Source organism: Ranitomeya variabilis, chromosome 7, assembly GCF_051348905.1.
Source record: "Ranitomeya variabilis isolate aRanVar5 chromosome 7, aRanVar5.hap1, whole genome shotgun sequence".
NCBI lineage: Eukaryota > Metazoa > Chordata > Amphibia > Anura > Dendrobatidae > Ranitomeya > Ranitomeya variabilis.
Window position 1 is genome coordinate 43,314,944 of NC_135238.1, and position 18,563 is coordinate 43,333,506.

General features: G+C 45.9%; 1 protein-coding gene across 1 annotated transcript in view; it reads left to right on the forward strand.

The window, feature by feature from the left end:
* The window catches only part of LOC143786197 (piwi-like protein 1), a 97,483-nt gene that overhangs the window by 45,200 nt on the left and 33,720 nt on the right, over positions 1 to 18,563 (forward strand). The window contains exon 5 of the mRNA XM_077275485.1: positions 17,966 to 18,086. Coding sequence (XP_077131600.1) covers positions 17,966 to 18,086 — 121 coding nt within the window. The remainder of the gene's footprint in view (positions 1 to 17,965; positions 18,087 to 18,563) is intronic.

Sequence of the window (18,563 nt, forward strand, 5' to 3'; positions counted from 1 at the left end):
CTAGTGCTCAGTCCTTCTGATTCGTCGGATGTCTCCTGGTGGATTCCTCCTCTTCTTTCTATTTCCAAGTTTCGATTTCAGAAGAAATGAAACTTTAACCTTTCAGATTCTAAACTGAAGTGAAGAATGAACACTGGCAGCCATCTTTAATACAGTTACATTTGCATTAGCAAGGGAAAACTTATTGTTTCACAGTATAAAATATATAAAAGTACAAAAGGTATATAAGAAAATATATTTTCACCTTGACAATCCCCCCTAAACACTAAGTTTTTCCCTTACAGAAAGATCCTTTGAGACTGTCCATGTGATGGGAAAAGGGGAGGTGGATTTCTTCATCCAGACACCTCAGAAACTCTCCCCTAGCGAGAGGCCTCCAGGCAGCTGAACCCTTCACTAACCTCACATGGAGTTCTCCCACTGTCCCTAAACTAAATCTCTTAGCATCATCTGAGAATGGGGGGTTTTGTCTATTCTCTTGAGAGGAATGTACTTAGGGATCTCCCCTGACTCAGTACCATCGTACTCTGGTGGATCTATTTCTTGATTGAGGAAGGTGCCAGTCGGAGTTGCCTTGGCAATAACCTTTTTATACAAGGGAATAACACAACAGAGGATTACACTGGTCAACAGCATTTTTGGTGCCAAAGATATTTCATCGAATTTAGGGTATTTTTGGGCTGCTGATTCTGAATATGTCATCAGTTTTGCCAGATTGGCTCAAGTTTTTGAGATTTTTGGTATCTTATTTATAGCACTTGTTGGTAAATGCGACGCATCATCTCATTAATTTCTTTGGATTAGTACTTGAACTGAGCAGTTCTCAATATAGTTTTGTGTTAATTAGTGTTCTAAAAGTTTGTTCATAGCTTGATTTTTGCACTAACTTTATGTTGTCTGTTTTCCAGTGAAAAGCATGAACTCATCAAGAAGAAGTTGTCTTAACGATCCAGACTCATTCTGTTACATTTGTGGTGAATACACACTGCCAAAACATAGAAGAAACATAAACAGACTTCGTAAAAAAAGTGTATTTTGCCTATTTTGGGGTTATGCTTGGGGACCAAGACAAGTTTTGGGCACCACACATAGTGTGCAAAGCATGTATCGAATTATTACGAAAATGGAGCAAAGGACAAAGAAAAAGCTTCAAATTTGGTGTTCCAATGGTGTGGAGAGAGCCAAAAAATCATCACGATGACTGTTATTTATGGTAAACACAGGTACAGGCACATCTTCACAATGAGGGACAGACCCTCTTGCAGATTCCATGTTACTCCCATTTTCGTTTCTTATGCTTATTGAATCCTTGCACTTGCACTGCACAGAAATAACAGTCATCATGATGATTTTTTGGCTCTCTCCACACCATTGGAACACCAAATTTGAAGCTTTTTCTTTGTCCTTTGCTCCATTTTCGTAATAATTCGATACATGCTTTGCACACTGTGTGGTGCCCAAAACTTGTCTTGGTCCCCAAGCATAACCCCAAAATAGGCAAAATACACTTTTTTTACGAAGTCTGTTATGTTTCTTCTATGTTTTGGCAGTGTGTATTCACCACAAATGTAACAGAATGAGTCTGGATCGTTAAGACAACTTCTTCTTGATGAGTTCACGCTTTTCACTGGAAAACAGACAACAACATAAAGTTAGTGCAAAAATCAAGCTATAAACAAACTTTTAGAACACTAATTAACACAAAACTATATTGAGAACTGCTCAGTTCAAGTACTAATCCAAAGAAATTAATGAGATGATGCGTCGCATTTACCAACAAGTGCTATAAATAAGATACCAAAAATGTCAAAAACTTGAGCCAATCTGGCAAAACTGATGACATATTCAGAATCAGCACCCCAAAAATACCCCAAATTCATTAAAATATTTTGGACACCAGAAAAAAAAATTTTTTTTGTTGACCTGTGTTATCGATCCAACTATAAGGAGGGCAATTAGTACCAAACAAACTTATTGAAGGAATCCCTTGATCCCACCTAACCAACTGGAGAAGAAAGATATATCTGCTCCAGCATACATGACACATCATCTTATTGTCCTAATTTGTTCAACTTCTTTTTGCAACCTTCAGGTCTTTCGGATCTACATTTCGCCATTCAGGTCTGGCTGTCTATATTTCGTCTCGTAAGTCTTTGGTCATACCGTCAATGAATGTATTTACCTATACTCTAACATAAAGTGGATTTATGGGGCTGTACTCCATGCCTTCCCATTTCAGCTGTAACCGTCCAAAGTATAGCTCTACACTCTCCTTTTGTCACATTTGTAGAAAATCTTAATTGTGTCCTAGCAAGTCACCTGCTTTTGTGCTCACTAACTACCTAGGCCTGCCTAGGTGCACTTATACGTCCAACATATGGTCATTATTTGTCTGTAGAATGAGAAAGGTTGGTTCTCAGGGTCAGCCAATTGCTTTTGCGTAGCTAGCTAGTCAGAGGGCCTCCAGGGATAATACTCCTGTATCTGTCTTACCCTACCTGATATGGTTGGTTCTCTGGTGGTGGGGAGTGACATGACATGCTGGTCTACAGCTCCTTCCCAAAAGGATTACTGTCAGCCTACTCCTAAAAGTTAATGTCCCCACTATCCACCAACCACATCCTGTGTCAGCTTCTTATATCACTACATGTGATCTTGTCTGGACAGGATTCAGTGTAATTCTTTTAGGTCGGGTTGCAGCACGGGTCATACAAGCGTTAGGGCCCAAGTCCTCAACTATATCCTGAAAGGCATCACAGCTATGATTAACGAATCTTTGTTCTCTGTAATATACCGTATATACTCGAGTATAAGCCGAGATTTTCAGCCCAAATTTTTGGGCTGAAAGTGCCCCTCTCGGCTTATACTCGAGTCATGATCGGTGGTGGGGTCGGCGGGTGAGCACTGTCATATACTTACCTGCTTCCGGCGTTCCTGTCGCTCCCCCTGCCCGTCCCACTGTCTCCGGGTGCCGCAGCCTCTTCCCCTGAGCGGTCACGTGGGACCGCTCATTAGAGAAATGAATAGGCTGCTCCACCTCCCATAGGGGCGGAGCCGCCTATTCATTTCTCTAATGAAGCTGTGCCGGTGACCGCTGATAGAGGAAGAGGCTGCGGCACCGAAGACCAGCTGTCCGGGGGAAGGAGCGGGATGCCGGGAGCAGGTAAGTATCGCATATTCACCTGTCCTCGTTCCACACGTCGGGCGTCGCGCCATCTTCCCGGCGTCTCTCCTCACTGACTGTGCAGGCAGAGGGCGCAATGACGCATATAGTGTGCGCGCCGCCCTCTGCCTGATCAGTCAGTGCGGAGAGACGCCGGGAAGATGGCGCCGAGGAGCTGCAAGCAAGACAGGTGAGTATGTGTGTTTTTTTTTTTTTTTTTAATTGCAGCAGCAGCACAGATTTATGTGGAGCATCTATGGGGCAATGGTGCTATGGCAGAGCCATGGGGCAACAGTGCAGAGCACTATATGGCACAGCTATGGGGCAACGGTGCAGAGCACTATATGGCAGAGCTATGGGGCAACGGTGCAGAGCACTATATGGCACAGCTATGGGGCAACGGTGCAGAGCACTATATGGCACAGCTATGGGGCAACGGTGCAGAGCACTATATGGCACAGCTATGGGGCAACGGTGCAGAGCACTATATGGCACAGCTATGGGGCAACGGTGCAGAGCACTATATGGCACAGCTATGGGGCAACGGTGCAGAGCACTATATGGCACAGCTATGGGGCAACGGTGCAGAGCACTATATGGCACAGCTATGGGGCAACAGTGCAGAGCACTATATGGCACAGCTATGGGGCAACAGTGCAGAGCACTATATGGCACAGCTATGGGGCAACGGTGCAGAGCATTATATATATGGCACAGCTGTCTATGGGGCAACGGTGCAGAGCATTGTATATATGGCACAGCTTTATGTGGAGTATCTATGGGGCAACGGTGCAGAGCATTGTATATATGGCACAGCTTTATGTGGAGCATCTATGGGGCCATAATGAACGGTGCAGAGCATTATATATGGCACAGCTTTATGTGGAGCATCTATGGGGCCATAATGAATGGTATGGAGTATCTATTTCTAATTTTGAAATTCACCGGTACCTGCTGCATTTTTCACCCTAGGCTTATACTCGAGTCAATAAGTTTTCCCAGTTTTTTGTGGCAAAATTAGGGGGGTCGGCTTATACTCGGGTCGGCTTATACTCGAGTATATACGGTATATATATATTTGATCCATTCAACATTTTTATTAATCTGCACCTGTGGGATTATAGAAGCAATGTCGGCATAAATCTGGTTCTGGGCTTTAAACTGGTCAGGCACCCCCCTTGGCACTCCAATGGCATTAATATATATCAGTGGATCTTCTTCATAACTCATGTGGAGCTGATTGAGACTTCTCCTCTTTCTGGTAGGTTCGTCAGGTGTCTTTGGATCCCAAGGTAAAATCTTGAACTGCATGGCTAGTTTAACAAGGGTGCATTGGCCTATCCAGGCATTAGGCAACCTAGGACGGAGCTTGCCATTTCCACATAACCAATAAATATCGTACATATATTGTGTATAAGAGAAAAGGAGTAAAACGGAGAAAGCAAATACTGCAAATAATTTATTAAGTCATACAGAAGTTAATACATACAAGTATAATAGCACAGTGAAAAAGGGGATGGTAAGAATAGGGTGAGTCCCCACCGGTATAAGCCAGCACCCAAGTAAAGATATACCTAATCTACTAGTAGTATAGAGGCAGCCGCCCATGGGCATAAAGTGAGCCCTATGGAGACACAAAATCACGCCCCACACTAGAAATAATGGCAACCAGACAGGCGCTTACCGACAGGGTGCGGAGATGGAGTGTACCGGGTGGGATTCAGTCCAGCAGGACCCCCGACGCGCGTTTCGCTAGCGCGAATGCTTGAGCTTTATCCCCTTGACTGTGCTATTATACTTGTATGTATTAACTTCTGTATGACTTAATAAATTATTTGCAGTATTTGCTTTCTCCGTTTTACTCCTTTTCTCTTATGCTTCTTATGGAGTTGCTCTGTCCTTGGGACTCTGGGTTTTTCTGGCACGATTCTGTGCTCTAAATTTCCCAGATAACATGTTGCCTAGTTTTGTTCTAATATATTGTGTATGTTTGATTAGCAAGTCAGTATCTAGAGGACTGTTCTCTTTGCAGAAACCTATCTCGGAGATCTCTACTGGTGTACCTGTGGTGTCGTGGGAATTATAGCAGGTGTAATTGTCAGCTAATACGGTTACTTCTCCTGGGACCTTTAGTCTGGGTTCCTTATGAATTAGTGGGACGTAATCTGGGCAATCAGTGGGCTTCAAACCTTTCAACAGATTCATGACACAGGCAGTGGTGTTGTCATCAGGGAAAAGCAATGCATGTGTGTATAGGTGTGTATTCGCAGCAGCACAAGCAATACATCCTACAGAGATATTCTGGACTCTTACATTGTATCTCACCCATTCTAACCATAGGTTTTTCCTTGGGGCTGTTTGTGTTTCTATGGAGAAAACCTCTTGCCAACTGAGACCTGGAATGGGGATCACTTCATTAACTACATTTTGCAAACGCTCACCTGGGCCTGTTTTAGGTGTACTGGTAACAGGGGCCTTGGTTGGTCTAGAGCTAATATCCTGGAGCTGTATATGGCCTAAATACCCATAGGGTCCAGCACTAAATATATAATTATAATGCCTTCCCAGTACGAACGTCTGCAGATCAGCAGATTGGGGGCTTTCAAGATTTAGGAGGAGGGGGTGACAACTTTTACCCCATTTACAGCCTCTAGGTGGTTGCAGAAGGGCTGTTAGATGCATTCTCTCACAAAGACTCCTACCCGTCCCATCCTTGGGGAACATGGCTTCGCTAGGTTTATATCCCCAATCATCCCCTGTATTCCAGGCAGCATCTGTCCAATAATGGCAATTATTGTTGTATTGTCTGGTAACACACATATAAAACTGGATGATCCCCTCTACCACCCGTTCAGTCTCAAGGCCCTTGACTACATCACAGAAATCAAATCGCCAGATATTCACCAGGGCTGTCAGATTTACCCAGAGAATAGTGGGACCTTAGTATTTTCATTTACATTAGGGGCCGAAGAGGTAGGGGCGAGGATGGCCCCTAGTCCCAAGGTCAAAAACAACAGCAACATTTCCCTTCAGTCACTACTGTGACTAAACACTGGTTCGGTCTCTTTTACAATATGAGGCGTGGATCCAGGTGCTCTTTCCTTCAAGTTTTACTGCAGTGGGGGGTGACCAGGATCACCGTGTGGGGTCCTTCAAATCTTGTCTGGAGACAATCTCTGCGCACAAACTTTTTCACATACACCAGGTCTCCTGGCACAAAGGGATGGTGTCCAAGAACCTTGTCTGGGTCTGGAAGAGAACTGAAGACAGTTAAATGCACTTTGGCAAGGTGTCCATGTAAGGCCTGCACATAGCTAGTCAAGTCCTGGTACTTGAGTTGCAACTGTTGTGGAAAGAAACATCCAAGATTGGGGCCCCTGCCAAACAGAATCTCATACGGTGACAGTCCTGTCTTCCTGTTTGGGGTATATCTTACTGAAAACAAAGCTAGAGGAAGGCATTCTGTCCATGGTTTACCAGTCTCTGTCATTGCCTTCTGGATTTTAAGCTTAAGAGTTCCATTTAGTCTCTCCACTTTTCCACTGTTCTGCGGATGGAGTATGCAATGCTTGACTTACCCCCAGTGCTGCCATTACCTCTGACATGATCTCTCCAGTAAAATGGGAACTCCGATCGCTTTCAATGACTTCAGGAACTCCATACCTGCATATGATCTCAGCCATCAGTTTCTTCGCCGTTGTCTTAGCCGTAGCTTTGGCAACTGGGTAGGCTTGTGGCCAACCTGAAAATAAATCAATGCAGACCAACACATACTCATACGTCCCTACCCTGGGTAACTGAATATAATCATTCTGCAGTCTCTGGAATTGGTTAAAGGGCTGGGGAGTGTGATTGGATTGGGTTTTCACTGTCCTACCCTGATTATGTGTGGCACATATCATGCAGCTCTGTACCTGCCCTTCTGCGCAGGTGGAAAACCCCGGGGGCAATTCATTGTTTCTGTAGGGTGTCACACATGGCCGTCTTCGAGTGGTGCACATTCCTGTGCAGAACCTGTGCCATCATTGGGTACAGTACCTGTGGTAGGCAGACCTTTTCACCCCTCCCCCATAGTCCAGTGACGGTATCAGAGCAAGCCCCTATCTTTTGCCACCTATTTTTCTCCTCCTTACTTGCCTGTTCTTGTAACCGGGCTAAGATGTCTTTCAACACAAGTGGAGATGGTGGGGTGTCCAGGTGATGTACTTGAGAGGCTACAGGAGTGCTTGCTGCTTTCTTTGCAGCCTGGTCTGCCAGTGCGTTACCCTTTGTCCGTCCATCAGTGCCTTTGGTATGTGCCTTTACCTTTATGATGCCTGCTTGGGTGGGAAACTGTAGTGCATTCATATGTTGCTGGACTGCCTCAGCATGTTTAAAGGGGTGGCCATTTGCTGTCAGGAAAGCTCTGGCTCTCCAGATAGGCCCATAATCGTGTGCAATGCCAAAAGCATACCTGGAATCAGTGTAGATATTTACAGTCTTACCTTCTGCTAGTTTGCACGCTTCTGTAAGCGCCTTGAGCTCTGCTTCTTGTGCAGACATATGAGCTGGCATTGACTCTGCCTTGATTACCTCATGTTCTGAGACCACAGCATATCTGGTACAGTAGCGTTCTTGGTCATCTTGGTGACGGGATCCATCTACAAAAAGCTCAAAATCAGCATTAGAATAGGCACACTAGAGACCAGCCGTTTCCTGAGACATTAATTCTAGACAATCATGTGGTTTGGAAACCTAATCTTGTTCCTCTGGATCCATTCTAGAAAGAAAAAGAGTGTCCTTGCTCATGTCACCTACTCCTCCCCCCTTTGGATCCAGGGGAACTAGGAGAAGAGTAGCGGGGTTCAGGACAGTGCACCTTTTCAAAGTAACATTAGTAGGCATGAGAATAGCACACCAAAGTCGCAGCTGTCCAGCCATGGACATGTGGCTAGGTTGTACCTGGTTAAGGATACTATATACATCGTGTGGGGTGTGGACCATCAGTGGGTAATACAACACAGTCCAAACACAGGAGGAACTTCCTCTTGCCACCGTATCCAGGCGGCCACTGTAATAAGCAACAGGTCTCTGTTTGTCTCCATAAAACTGAATCAGCACACCTGTAGCATGTCCTGCATAGGTGAGCTCTGTCTGCAAGGCAGTCTGCAATACTGTACGGCAGTGCTCGGGTGTCTTGTAATCATATACGGGGCCTGCAGTGTGTAACACTATATCACAGGGCAAATTCCCTCTTTGGGTGGACATAGCGTCTCCTGGATGCAAGGGGCCATAAACGACAAGGTAGGCCTGACACTCTTGGGCTATGGCTGGGCTTCCCTTTTCTAGCTATCTGTTGGGCCAAACAACCTCTATGTGACAGGGTAGAGTTAGCTGGGTTCACTATGGCTCCTACCTGGTGGGTAATTATGTCCCCATACCCTACTGAGAAAAGAACCTGGGATTCCTGAGGTGTGATGTAGTAGCGTGAATGACAGGGGAACCAAACTTCAGATTCCTGGAAAGTCTGGCCTTGTAAGTGTGAAGGTTTCACGGGAAGAGGAGATGTAGGGGCCTTTCCGGGCTGGGGGGTCTGCCATTTACACCGATTAAAACAAACTCTTAATCTGAAAATTGACATAACGAAGCTAGGGAGGGACCATATTATCCAACAGGGAGCCCCCCTGTTGATCTTCAATTTGCTATATATAAGCAGGTAAATCTTTTACCAATCTTTCAATTACTTACAAGTTTTTCTCTAAGACTAAGCACAGGTCTATTTCACTTCCAATTTCATACAGTACTTATTGCTTTAAACATAAATCTCTCAGCGTGTACTAAACCAAGGACAGAGAAAACTTAGAATGCAATACATGGCCCTCCTTCCCTCTAGCCCACAGCACCGAGGGGAGAAATTTCAAGCAGGTCGCGCAGGGATTCACTCACCCCCTCCCATCTAGTAACACGGAGATAAGAAAAATCACTGCATTCCACAGCGCACAAGGGAGAATACAAAAGCCCAGCTCTTTGCCCCCCTTTCTCTAAGTTCGTAGCACAGATGAGGAAAGAGGAGAAATCTCACAGCGGTCCGCTCCCTCCTCCCCTCTCCTACACAGCACTGATACAAGGCTCCGTATCTTCTACACAGTCACAAATTGCAGCAGTTTTCAGACTTAATTTCTACAAAACTTTCCTATGATCCTCCGTGGTCTGGGCGGAGCCCCAAGGACGGCCCGTACACGCACACGCGGCAGGTCTCCACCCAGGTTGGATTCTGCACAACACAAACGGGACACACCTACGCTTCTGGAGAACTCGTCCCGTCGCCATCACAGGGCGGTGGCTGGGACTGCATTTTCATCACCAGTGGCACGGCGGCCATTTTACAATCTGTGGGATCACAGTTCAAAGGCATTTTATAACCAAACACGGGTTCTACATTCTCTGATCCTCCCTCTCCATCAACCACTTTTTATCCTTTGTTCTTTAAGCCTCGCGCAACTCGCAGATAAGCTTCTTGACTGCCTCTTGCCCTCCCGTGACTCTACTATTGTCTTGACTTCAACAGCATCCTCATCTAACTTGTGGGGCACTGACTTCTGCTTTAAGATACGCAACATGACTCACAGAATACTATGGTTTTCTGCAGTAAACCACTAGCAGCGATATCAACACTGTGTTCTATATATATATATAGTACGGAGCCTCACGTTCGACGTACTAGGAAAAGAGCCTCACGCTTAATGTTTCCTGTCTGTCCCTAACCTGAACAACAGTGATTACAGACTATCCTGCCACGATATTCTAAACAGTCGGGAGGCGGTCTCCTAGTGAGAGCCCTCCACAAAAAATATAGGTGGTCCCCTCACGGAACGCCTTAGTTACCTGTCAGCACAGGTGGTCCCCTCTCGGAACGTCTTAGTTACCTGTTGTGTATCCGCTTTTTGGGCTCCCCTGGTGGTTGCTGGTGGTACTGGTGACTTGTTTGCACTTTGCTGCTTCTTTTCACCTGCTTCCATCAGCGTTTGGGAGTTTCCTATTTAGCCTTGCTCTCCAGTCATTTCCTTGCCGGTCATCATTGTAACCAGAGCCTTCGGTTGCATGTTCCTGCTACTAGTCTGCTGATCAGCTAAGTGGACTTTGTCCTTTTGTTTTGTACCTTTTGTCCAGTTTGCAGTTTTTGTAATTCTCTGTAGCTGGAAGCTCTTGCGGGCTGAAATTGCCACTCCTGTGTCATGAGTTGACACAGGAGTCTTAAAGTAATTTCAGGATGGTTTTTGAAAGGGTTTTCAGTTGACCGTGAAGTCCTCTTTTGTATCCTTCTGCTATGTAGTAAGTGGACCTCTCTTTGCTAAATCTACTTTCATACTGTGTATGTCTTTTCCTCTTAATTCACCGTTATTACATGTGGGGGGCTGCTATCATCTTTTGGGGTATTTCCCTAGAGGTAAGCCAGGTCTGTTTCTTCCTCTACCAGGCGTAGTTAGTCCTCCGGCTGGCGCGTGGCATATAGGAAGCCGTAGGTATGCTCCCTGGCTACTGTTAGTTGTGTGGTAGATTTAGCTCACGGTCAACTCGAGTTTCCATCACCCGAGAGCTCGTTCGTTATTTATATGTTTCTTACGTTCCCTTGCCATTGGGAACCATGACAGTTACCTATCTGGACAGGTGGTCCCCTCTCGGAACGCCTTAGTTACCTGTCAGCACAATATCACAGAGGCTGCGTCTCCTATCCCTTTCTCTAAGCTGCCCCACAATCTACAACTAGCTCAATTTATCACTCCACTTCACTACTAGACAATAGTCACGGGTAGGGTGGTTGAACGGAGTACAATGACCGGTGGAGGAGGTGTGGTGTACATGAGGACGCGCCGGATGCGACGTCTCTCAGTTGCTGGTTCAGAGCGTGGCACAGGATCGCATTCGATCTCACCACTCGACCGGTCACTCCCCAGACCCAAGGAGACCACAGACAAACCAATAACGGCTGAAACACTAGCAAGTGTGACACATACAGTGTATATGATCGCCACTTACCGTGTTCAGAGGGTGATCAGTCCTCGACGTCAGCCACTACGGGTATCATCCACAGACATCCAGGCATGGGTCCAGAGGGTCTCGGATCGCTGGCCACGCCCCACGTTGGTCGCGCCAAATTGTCAGGGTCGTAACGACAATATACCGTCATTCACCAGTCATTCCAAATTAAACTATAAGCATGTGGTACCGGGTAAGAATGAGTCAGACAGGTAGCTGGTTCAGTCTCAGTGCATGCTCATGTGACTATATGTGTCAGCCACAGTCATACCAACTGACCTTTATTTTCCAAATACACGGTACTAAAAAGGAATGCAATAGGCGGGGTGTTGTGAATTCGGTGTTTGTGGGCTCCCCCGGTGGTCTGTTGTGGTAGTGCCTCTTATGTGCCTTCCTCCATCTCTGATTACTTGTCGCCACCCTTTAGGGGAGTTTCCTATTTAAGGCTGCTTGGCTGTTAGTCATATGCCGGCCAACAATGTATCAGTAGCATTCTGTTGCATTCTCCTGCCTCAAGTTCCAGTTCAGCTAAGTTGAATTTCGTTTCTCGTTTATGCTATTTTTGTCCAGCTATCTGCAATGTGACTCTTCAGTGCTGGAAGCTCTTGTGGACGGAAATCACCACTCCAGTGGCATGAGTTGTCACTGGAGTTTAAAGTGATTTCTGGATGGTGTTTTTTGAGTAGTGTTTTTTTTAAGTTGACCGTGAAGTAACTCTTTCCTGTCCTTCTGCTATCTAGTAAGCGGACCTCACTGTGCTAAATCTGCTGTTCATCCTACGTATGTCATTTCCTCTGAACTCACCGTCAATATCTGTGGGGGGCTACTATCACCTTTTGGGGTTCATCACTGGAGGTAAGGCAGGCCTGTGTATTCCTCTTATAGGGGTAGTTAGATCTCCGGCTGGCGCGTGGTGTCTAGGGCATCGTAGGTACATCCCCTGGCTACTTCCAGTGTTGTGTCAGGTTCAGGTCACGGTCAACTTTAGTTTCCATCACCCGAGAGCTAGTCCGTTTGTTATTTTTTCCCCCTGCCATTGGGGTATCATAACAGATTGGCCGGCCGGTAAAAAATCTATGTGTAAAATATGCACTAAAGCAGGAAGGAGGAGAAAAGGTTTTTTTTTTTTCTGTGTTTGAAAGTGCACCCTGGTTGCTCATTGTATTCCTTGCTTAAACTGCAGTCTTCAGCCTTTTTTTTTTCTCCTCTCCTCTTAACCTCTGAATGGCTTGGGTTACACCCATTTGAATCATGGATCCACAGAGTTTAGTTGCAGGTTTGAATAGCCTTGCGACAAAGGTACAGAACTTACAAGATTTTGTTATACGTGCTCCAATATCTGAACCGAAGATTCCTCTGCCTGAATACTTTACCGGAGACAGATCCCGGTTTTTGAGTTTCAGAGAAAATTGTAAATTGTTTTTGTCTCTGAGATCTCACTCTGCTGGTGATCATATACAACAAGTTAAAATTGTTATTTCTCTACTGCGCGGTGACCCACAAAGTTGGGCTTTTGCATTATCGCCAGGGGATCCTGCGTTGTTAAATGTAGATGCGTTTTTCCAGGCTTTGGGGTTGCTTTATGAAGAACCTAATTTGGAGAGTTTGGCTGAGAAAGCCTTGATGGCTCTTTCCCAAGGGCAAGATGAAGCTGAGATATACTGCCAGAAATTCCGTAAATGGTCGGTGCTTACTAGATGGAATGAGTGCGCTTTGGCAGCTAATTTCAGAGAGGGTCTCTCTGATGCCGTGAAGGATGTCATGGTGGGGTTCCCTGTGCCTACAGGTCTGAATGATGCCATGAAATTGGCTATCCAGATTGATCGGCGTTTACGGGAGCGCAAATCTGTGCACCATATGGCGGTGTCTTCTGAGGAAAAATCGGTGCACCATATGGCGGTGTCTTCTGAGGAAAAATCGGTGCACCATATGGCGGTATCTTCTGAGCAAAAACCTGTGCACCATATGGCGGTGTCTTCTGAGAAAAAACCTGTGCACCATTTGGCGGTGACCGCTGAAAAGGCACTAGAGCATATGCAATGCGATCGTGTTTTGTCTAGAGGCGAACGTCAGAATTACAGGCGCAAAAATGGGTTGTGCTTCTACTGTGGAGATCCAGCTCATGTTATATCAGCATGCTCTAAACGTATAAATAAGGTTGATAAAAAGGTTGATAAATCTTTTTCTACAGGTACCTTGCAGTCAAAATTTCTTTTGTCCGTGACATTGATTTGTACCTTATCATCTGTTACTGTGAATGCTTATGTGGATTCTGGCGCCGCTCTGAGTCTCATGGATTGGTCCTTTGCCAAGCGTTGTGGGTTTGATTTGGAGCCGTTGGAAGTTTCTATTCCCCTGAAGGGTATTGATTCTACACCTTTGGCTAGCAATAAACCACAATATTGGACACAAGTGACTATGCGTCTTACCCCAGACCATCAGGAGATTATTCGTTTCCTTGTGTTATACAACCTACATGATGTCTTAGTGCTTGGATTACCATGGTTACAGATTCATAATCCCGTCTTGGACTGGAAATCTATGTCTGTGTTGAGCTGGGGATGTCGGGGTATTCATGGGGATACACCTTTGGTTCCCATTTCTTCATCTACTCCCTCTGAGATCCCAGCATTTCTGTCAGATTTTCATGATGTCTTTCAAGAGCCTAAAATTGATTCTCTCCCTCCTCACAGAGAGTGTGACTGCGCTATTGAATTGATCCCCGGTAGTAAATTTCCTAAGGGTCGCTTGTTTAATTTGTCTGTACCTGAACATACTGCTATGCGGGAGTATATTAGAGAATCTTTGGAAAAGGGTCATATTCGCCCCTCGTTGTCTCCACTAGGGGCAGGATTTTTCTTTGTAGGTAAAAAGGATGGTTCATTGAGACCTTGTATCGACTATCGACTTTTGAATAAGATTACAGTTAAATACCAGTACCCGTTACCTTTACTGACTGATCTGTTTGCTCGCATAAAGGGGGCTAAGTGGTTCACTAAGATCGATCTACGTGGTGCGTATAATTTGGTGCGGATTAAGCAGGGGGATGAGTGGAAGACCGCATTTAATACGCCTGAAGGCCATTTCGAGTATTTGGTAATGCCTTTCGGTCTCGCGAATGCTCCTTCCGTTTTTCAGTCCTTTATGCACGATATTTTCCGTGAATATCTGGATAAGTTTATGATTGTGTATTTGGATGATATTCTTGTTTTTTCGAAGGACTGGGAATCTCATGTTCAACAAGTCAGGAGAGTTTTTCAGGTTTTGCGAGCTAATTCTCTTTTTGTAAAGGGCTCAAAGTGTAGTTTTGGAGTTCAGAGAATTTCCTTTCTGGGATATATTTTTTCCCCTTCATCTATGGAGATGGACCCTGTCAAGGTTCAGGCTATTTGTGATTGGATACAACCTACTTCTTTGAAGAGTCTGCAGAAGTTCTTGGGTTTTGCTAATTTCTATCGCCGATTTATAGCGGGTTTTTCTGCCATTGCTAAACCTTTGACTGACTTGACCAAAAAGGGTGCTGATGTTGCTAATTGGTCCTCTGCGGCTGTGGAGGCCTTTCAGGAGCTTAAGCGCCGCTTTTCTTCCGCTCCTGTGTTGCGCCAGCCTGATGTGTTGCTTCCGTTCCAGGTTGAAGTAGATGCTTCGGAGATCGGAGCAGGTGCAGTTTTGTCGCAGAAAGATCCTGACTGCTCAGTGATGAGACCATGTGCGTTTTTCTCCCGAAAGTTTTCGCCCGCTGAGCGAAATTATGATGTGGGAAATCGGGAACTTCTGGCCATGAAGTGGGCGTTTGAGGAGTGGCGTCATTGGCTTGAGGGTGCTAGACACCAGGTGGTGGTCCTCACTGACCACAAGAATCTAATTTATCTTGAGTCGGCCAGGCGTCTGAATCCTAGACAGGCGCGCTGGTCGTTGTTTTTCTCCCGATTTAACTTTGTGGTATCATATCTGCCTGGGTCTAAGAATGTGAAGGCGGATGCCCTCTCTAGGAGTTTTGAGCCTGACTCGCCGGGTGATTCCGAAACTACCGGCATCCTGAAGGATGGGGTGATATTGTCAGCTGTCTCCCCAGACCTGCGGCGTTCTTTGCAGGAGTTTCAGGTGGATAGGCCTGATCGCTGTCCGCCTGGTAGACTGTTTGTCCCTGATGATTGGACCAGTAGAGTTATCTCGGAGGTTCATTCTTCCGCGTTGACAGGTCATCCTGGAATTTTTGGCACCAGGGATTTGGTGTCTAGGTCCTTCTGGTGGCCTTCTTTGTCTCGAGATGTGCGCATGTTTGTGCAGTCTTGTGATGTTTGTGCTCGGGCCAAGCCCTGCTGTTCTAGGGCTAGTGGGTTGTTGTTGCCCTTGCCTATTCCTAAGAGGCCTTGGACGCACATCTCTATGGACTTTATTTCTGACCTTCCGGTTTCTCGTAGGATGTCTGTCATCTGGGTGATTTGTGACCGTTTTTCCAAAATGGTTCATTTGGTACCTTTGCCCAAATTGCCCTCCTCCTCTGAGTTGGTTCCTCTATTTTTTCAGAATGTGGTGCGTTTGCATGGTATTCCTGAGAATATAGTGTCTGACAGGGGTACTCAGTTTGTGTCTAGATTTTGGCGGACGTTCTGTGCCAGGATGGGCATCGACTTGTCTTTTTCGTCTGCATTCCATCCTCAGACTAATGGCCAGACTGAGCGTACTAATCAGACCTTGGAGACTTACTTGAGGTGTTTTGTGTCCGCTGATCAGGATGATTGGCTTGACTTTTTGCCATTGGCAGAGTTTGCCCTTAACAATCGGGCCAGTTCTGCCACTTTGGTTTCTCCATTTTTTTGTAATTCAGGGTTTCACCCTCGGTTTTCGTCCGGTCAATTGGAGTCTTCGGATTGTCCTGGAGTGGATGCTGTGGTTGATAGGATGCATCGGATTTGGGGACAGGTTGTGGACAATCTGAAGTTGTCCCAGGAGAAGACTCAACAGTTCACTAATCGTCATCGGCGTATTGGTCCTCGTCTCTGTGTTGGGGACCTGGTGTGGCTGTCTTCTCGATTTATTCCTATGAAGGTCTCGTCTCCTAAGTTTAAGCCTCGGTTTATCGGCCCTTATAGGATTCTGGAGGTTCTTAATCCTGTGTCCTTTCGTTTGGACCTCCCAGCATCTTTTACTATCCATAATGTTTTCCATCGGTCATTATTGCGGAGGTATGAGGTACCGGTTGTTCCTTCTGCTGATCCACCTGCTCCTGTGTTGGTTGAGGGTGAATTGGAGTATGTGGTGGAAAAGATCTTGGACTCCCGTGTTTCCAGACGGAAACTTCAGTATCTGGTTAAGTGGAAAGGTTATGGCCAGGAGGATAATTCTTGGGTGACAGCATCCGATGTTCATGCTCCCGATTTGGTTCGTGCATTTCATAGTGCTCATCCAGATCGCCCTGGTGGTTCTGGTGAGGGTTCGGTGCCCCCTCCTTAAGGAGGGGGTACTGTTGTGAATTCGGTGTTTGTGGGCTCCCCCGGTGGTCTGTTGTGGTAGTGCCTCTTATGTGCCTTCCTCCATCTCTGATTACTTGTTGCCACCCTTTAGGGGAGTTTCCTATTTAAGGCTGCTTGGCTGTTAGTCATATGCCGGCCAACAATGTATCAGTAGCATTCTGTTGCATTCTCCTGCCTCAAGTTCCAGTTCAGCTAAGTTGAATTTCGTTTCTTGTTTATGCTATTTTTGTCCAGCTATCTGCAATGTGACTCTTCAGTGCTGGAAGCTCTTGTGGACGGAAATCACCACTCCAGTGGCATGAGTTGTCACTGGAGTTTAAAGTGATTTCTGGATGGTGTTTTTTGAGTAGTGTTTTTTTAAGTTGACCGTGAAGTAACTCTTTCCTGTCCTTCTGCTATCTAGTAAGCGGACCTCACTGTGCTAAATCTGCTGTTCATCCTACGTATGTCATTTCCTCTGAACTCACCGTCAATATCTGTGGGGGGCTACTATCACCTTTTGGGGTTCATCACTGGAGGTAAGGCAGGCCTGTGTATTCCTCTTATAGGGGTAGTTAGATCTCCGGCTGGCGCGTGGTGTCTAGGGCATCGTAGGTACATCCCCTGGCTACTTCCAGTGTTGTGTCAGGTTCAGGTCACGGTCAACTTTAGTTTCCATCACCCGAGAGCTAGTCCGTTTGTTATTTTTTCCCCCTGCCATTGGGGTATCATAACAGCGGGGTTTAAGCAGTATACGTCTAGTGCTCAGTCCTTCTGATTCGTCGGACGTCTCCTGGTGGATTCCTCCTCTTGTTTCGATTTCAGAAGAAATGAAACTTTAACCTTTCAGATTCTAAACTGAAGTGAAGAATGAACACTGGCAGCCATCTTTAATACAGTTACATTTGCATTAGCAAGGGAAAACTTATTGTTTCACAGTATAAAATATATAAAAGTACAAAAGGTATATAAGAAAATATATTTTCACCTTGACAAGGGCACCTGCTGACCTCCCATTCCCACCCCTCCTCCCCCTGTCTCCACAGAAGGCTCAGAAATATTTTCCGGTAAACGCCCAAAATCATCTTCTCTTTGATTCGGCTCAAATATCCCCACTACATCTTGCAAGGAGCTGTGCTGTCCTGGCTGGGTGCACAGTTGCAACAGGAGCTGAAAATGAAGCGATAGAGCGAGTTTTTTAATTTTTTTTTTTTTTTTTTAAAGAATTTTGCTTATGGGTGATCTCCTTTTATTATTTGCTGGTAACTTGGACAAAGCTCTGATAACTGAGACGTTCATCATCCTGCTGTTTATTTTGCATCGCCCTCAGCAATACAATGAACAAGTGGAGGACATGAGCCAGCCGCTAATCGTGAACATCCCCCGGAGGCCCAAGCCGGGAGCCGAAAACGGAGCCATCGTACTGGTGCCAGAGTTATGTAACCTAACAGGTGAGCGCAGTCCCCGGCGGGTTACTAGCAGAGCTCGCTGACTACGCCACAGTTATCTCTGTGATTGTAAATGGTGGCTAAATAGCTATAGGGCTGGATTTGTGTCCAACATTCTTGGTCCAAGTGCTGACTGTTCTGTCTGCACTGGCCGTGGGCTTCCGGTCTTGGCCTCAGCTGAACGTAGACACATATAAGGTCTGGACATCGCAGGGTGTGCACCGACCAATAGTGTCATAGGTGTGAGAACAGCCTAAAGTAAAGCTCAAGAAGGTGATGGGAACGGTCGCAAATGCAATATTAATGCCTTCCCACAAATAGACGTCCTGGGAAGGGTCTTCACATGAGGAGGCAATGAGGAGCTGTGCTAGATTATATAGCCAGCATCTGTCTCTGACAGTCGTGGCCGTCCTGTTTGAGTTCCTGTTGTTGCTGTTAACCATTTAAATGCTGCTGTCAATCTCCGATAGCAGCATTAAA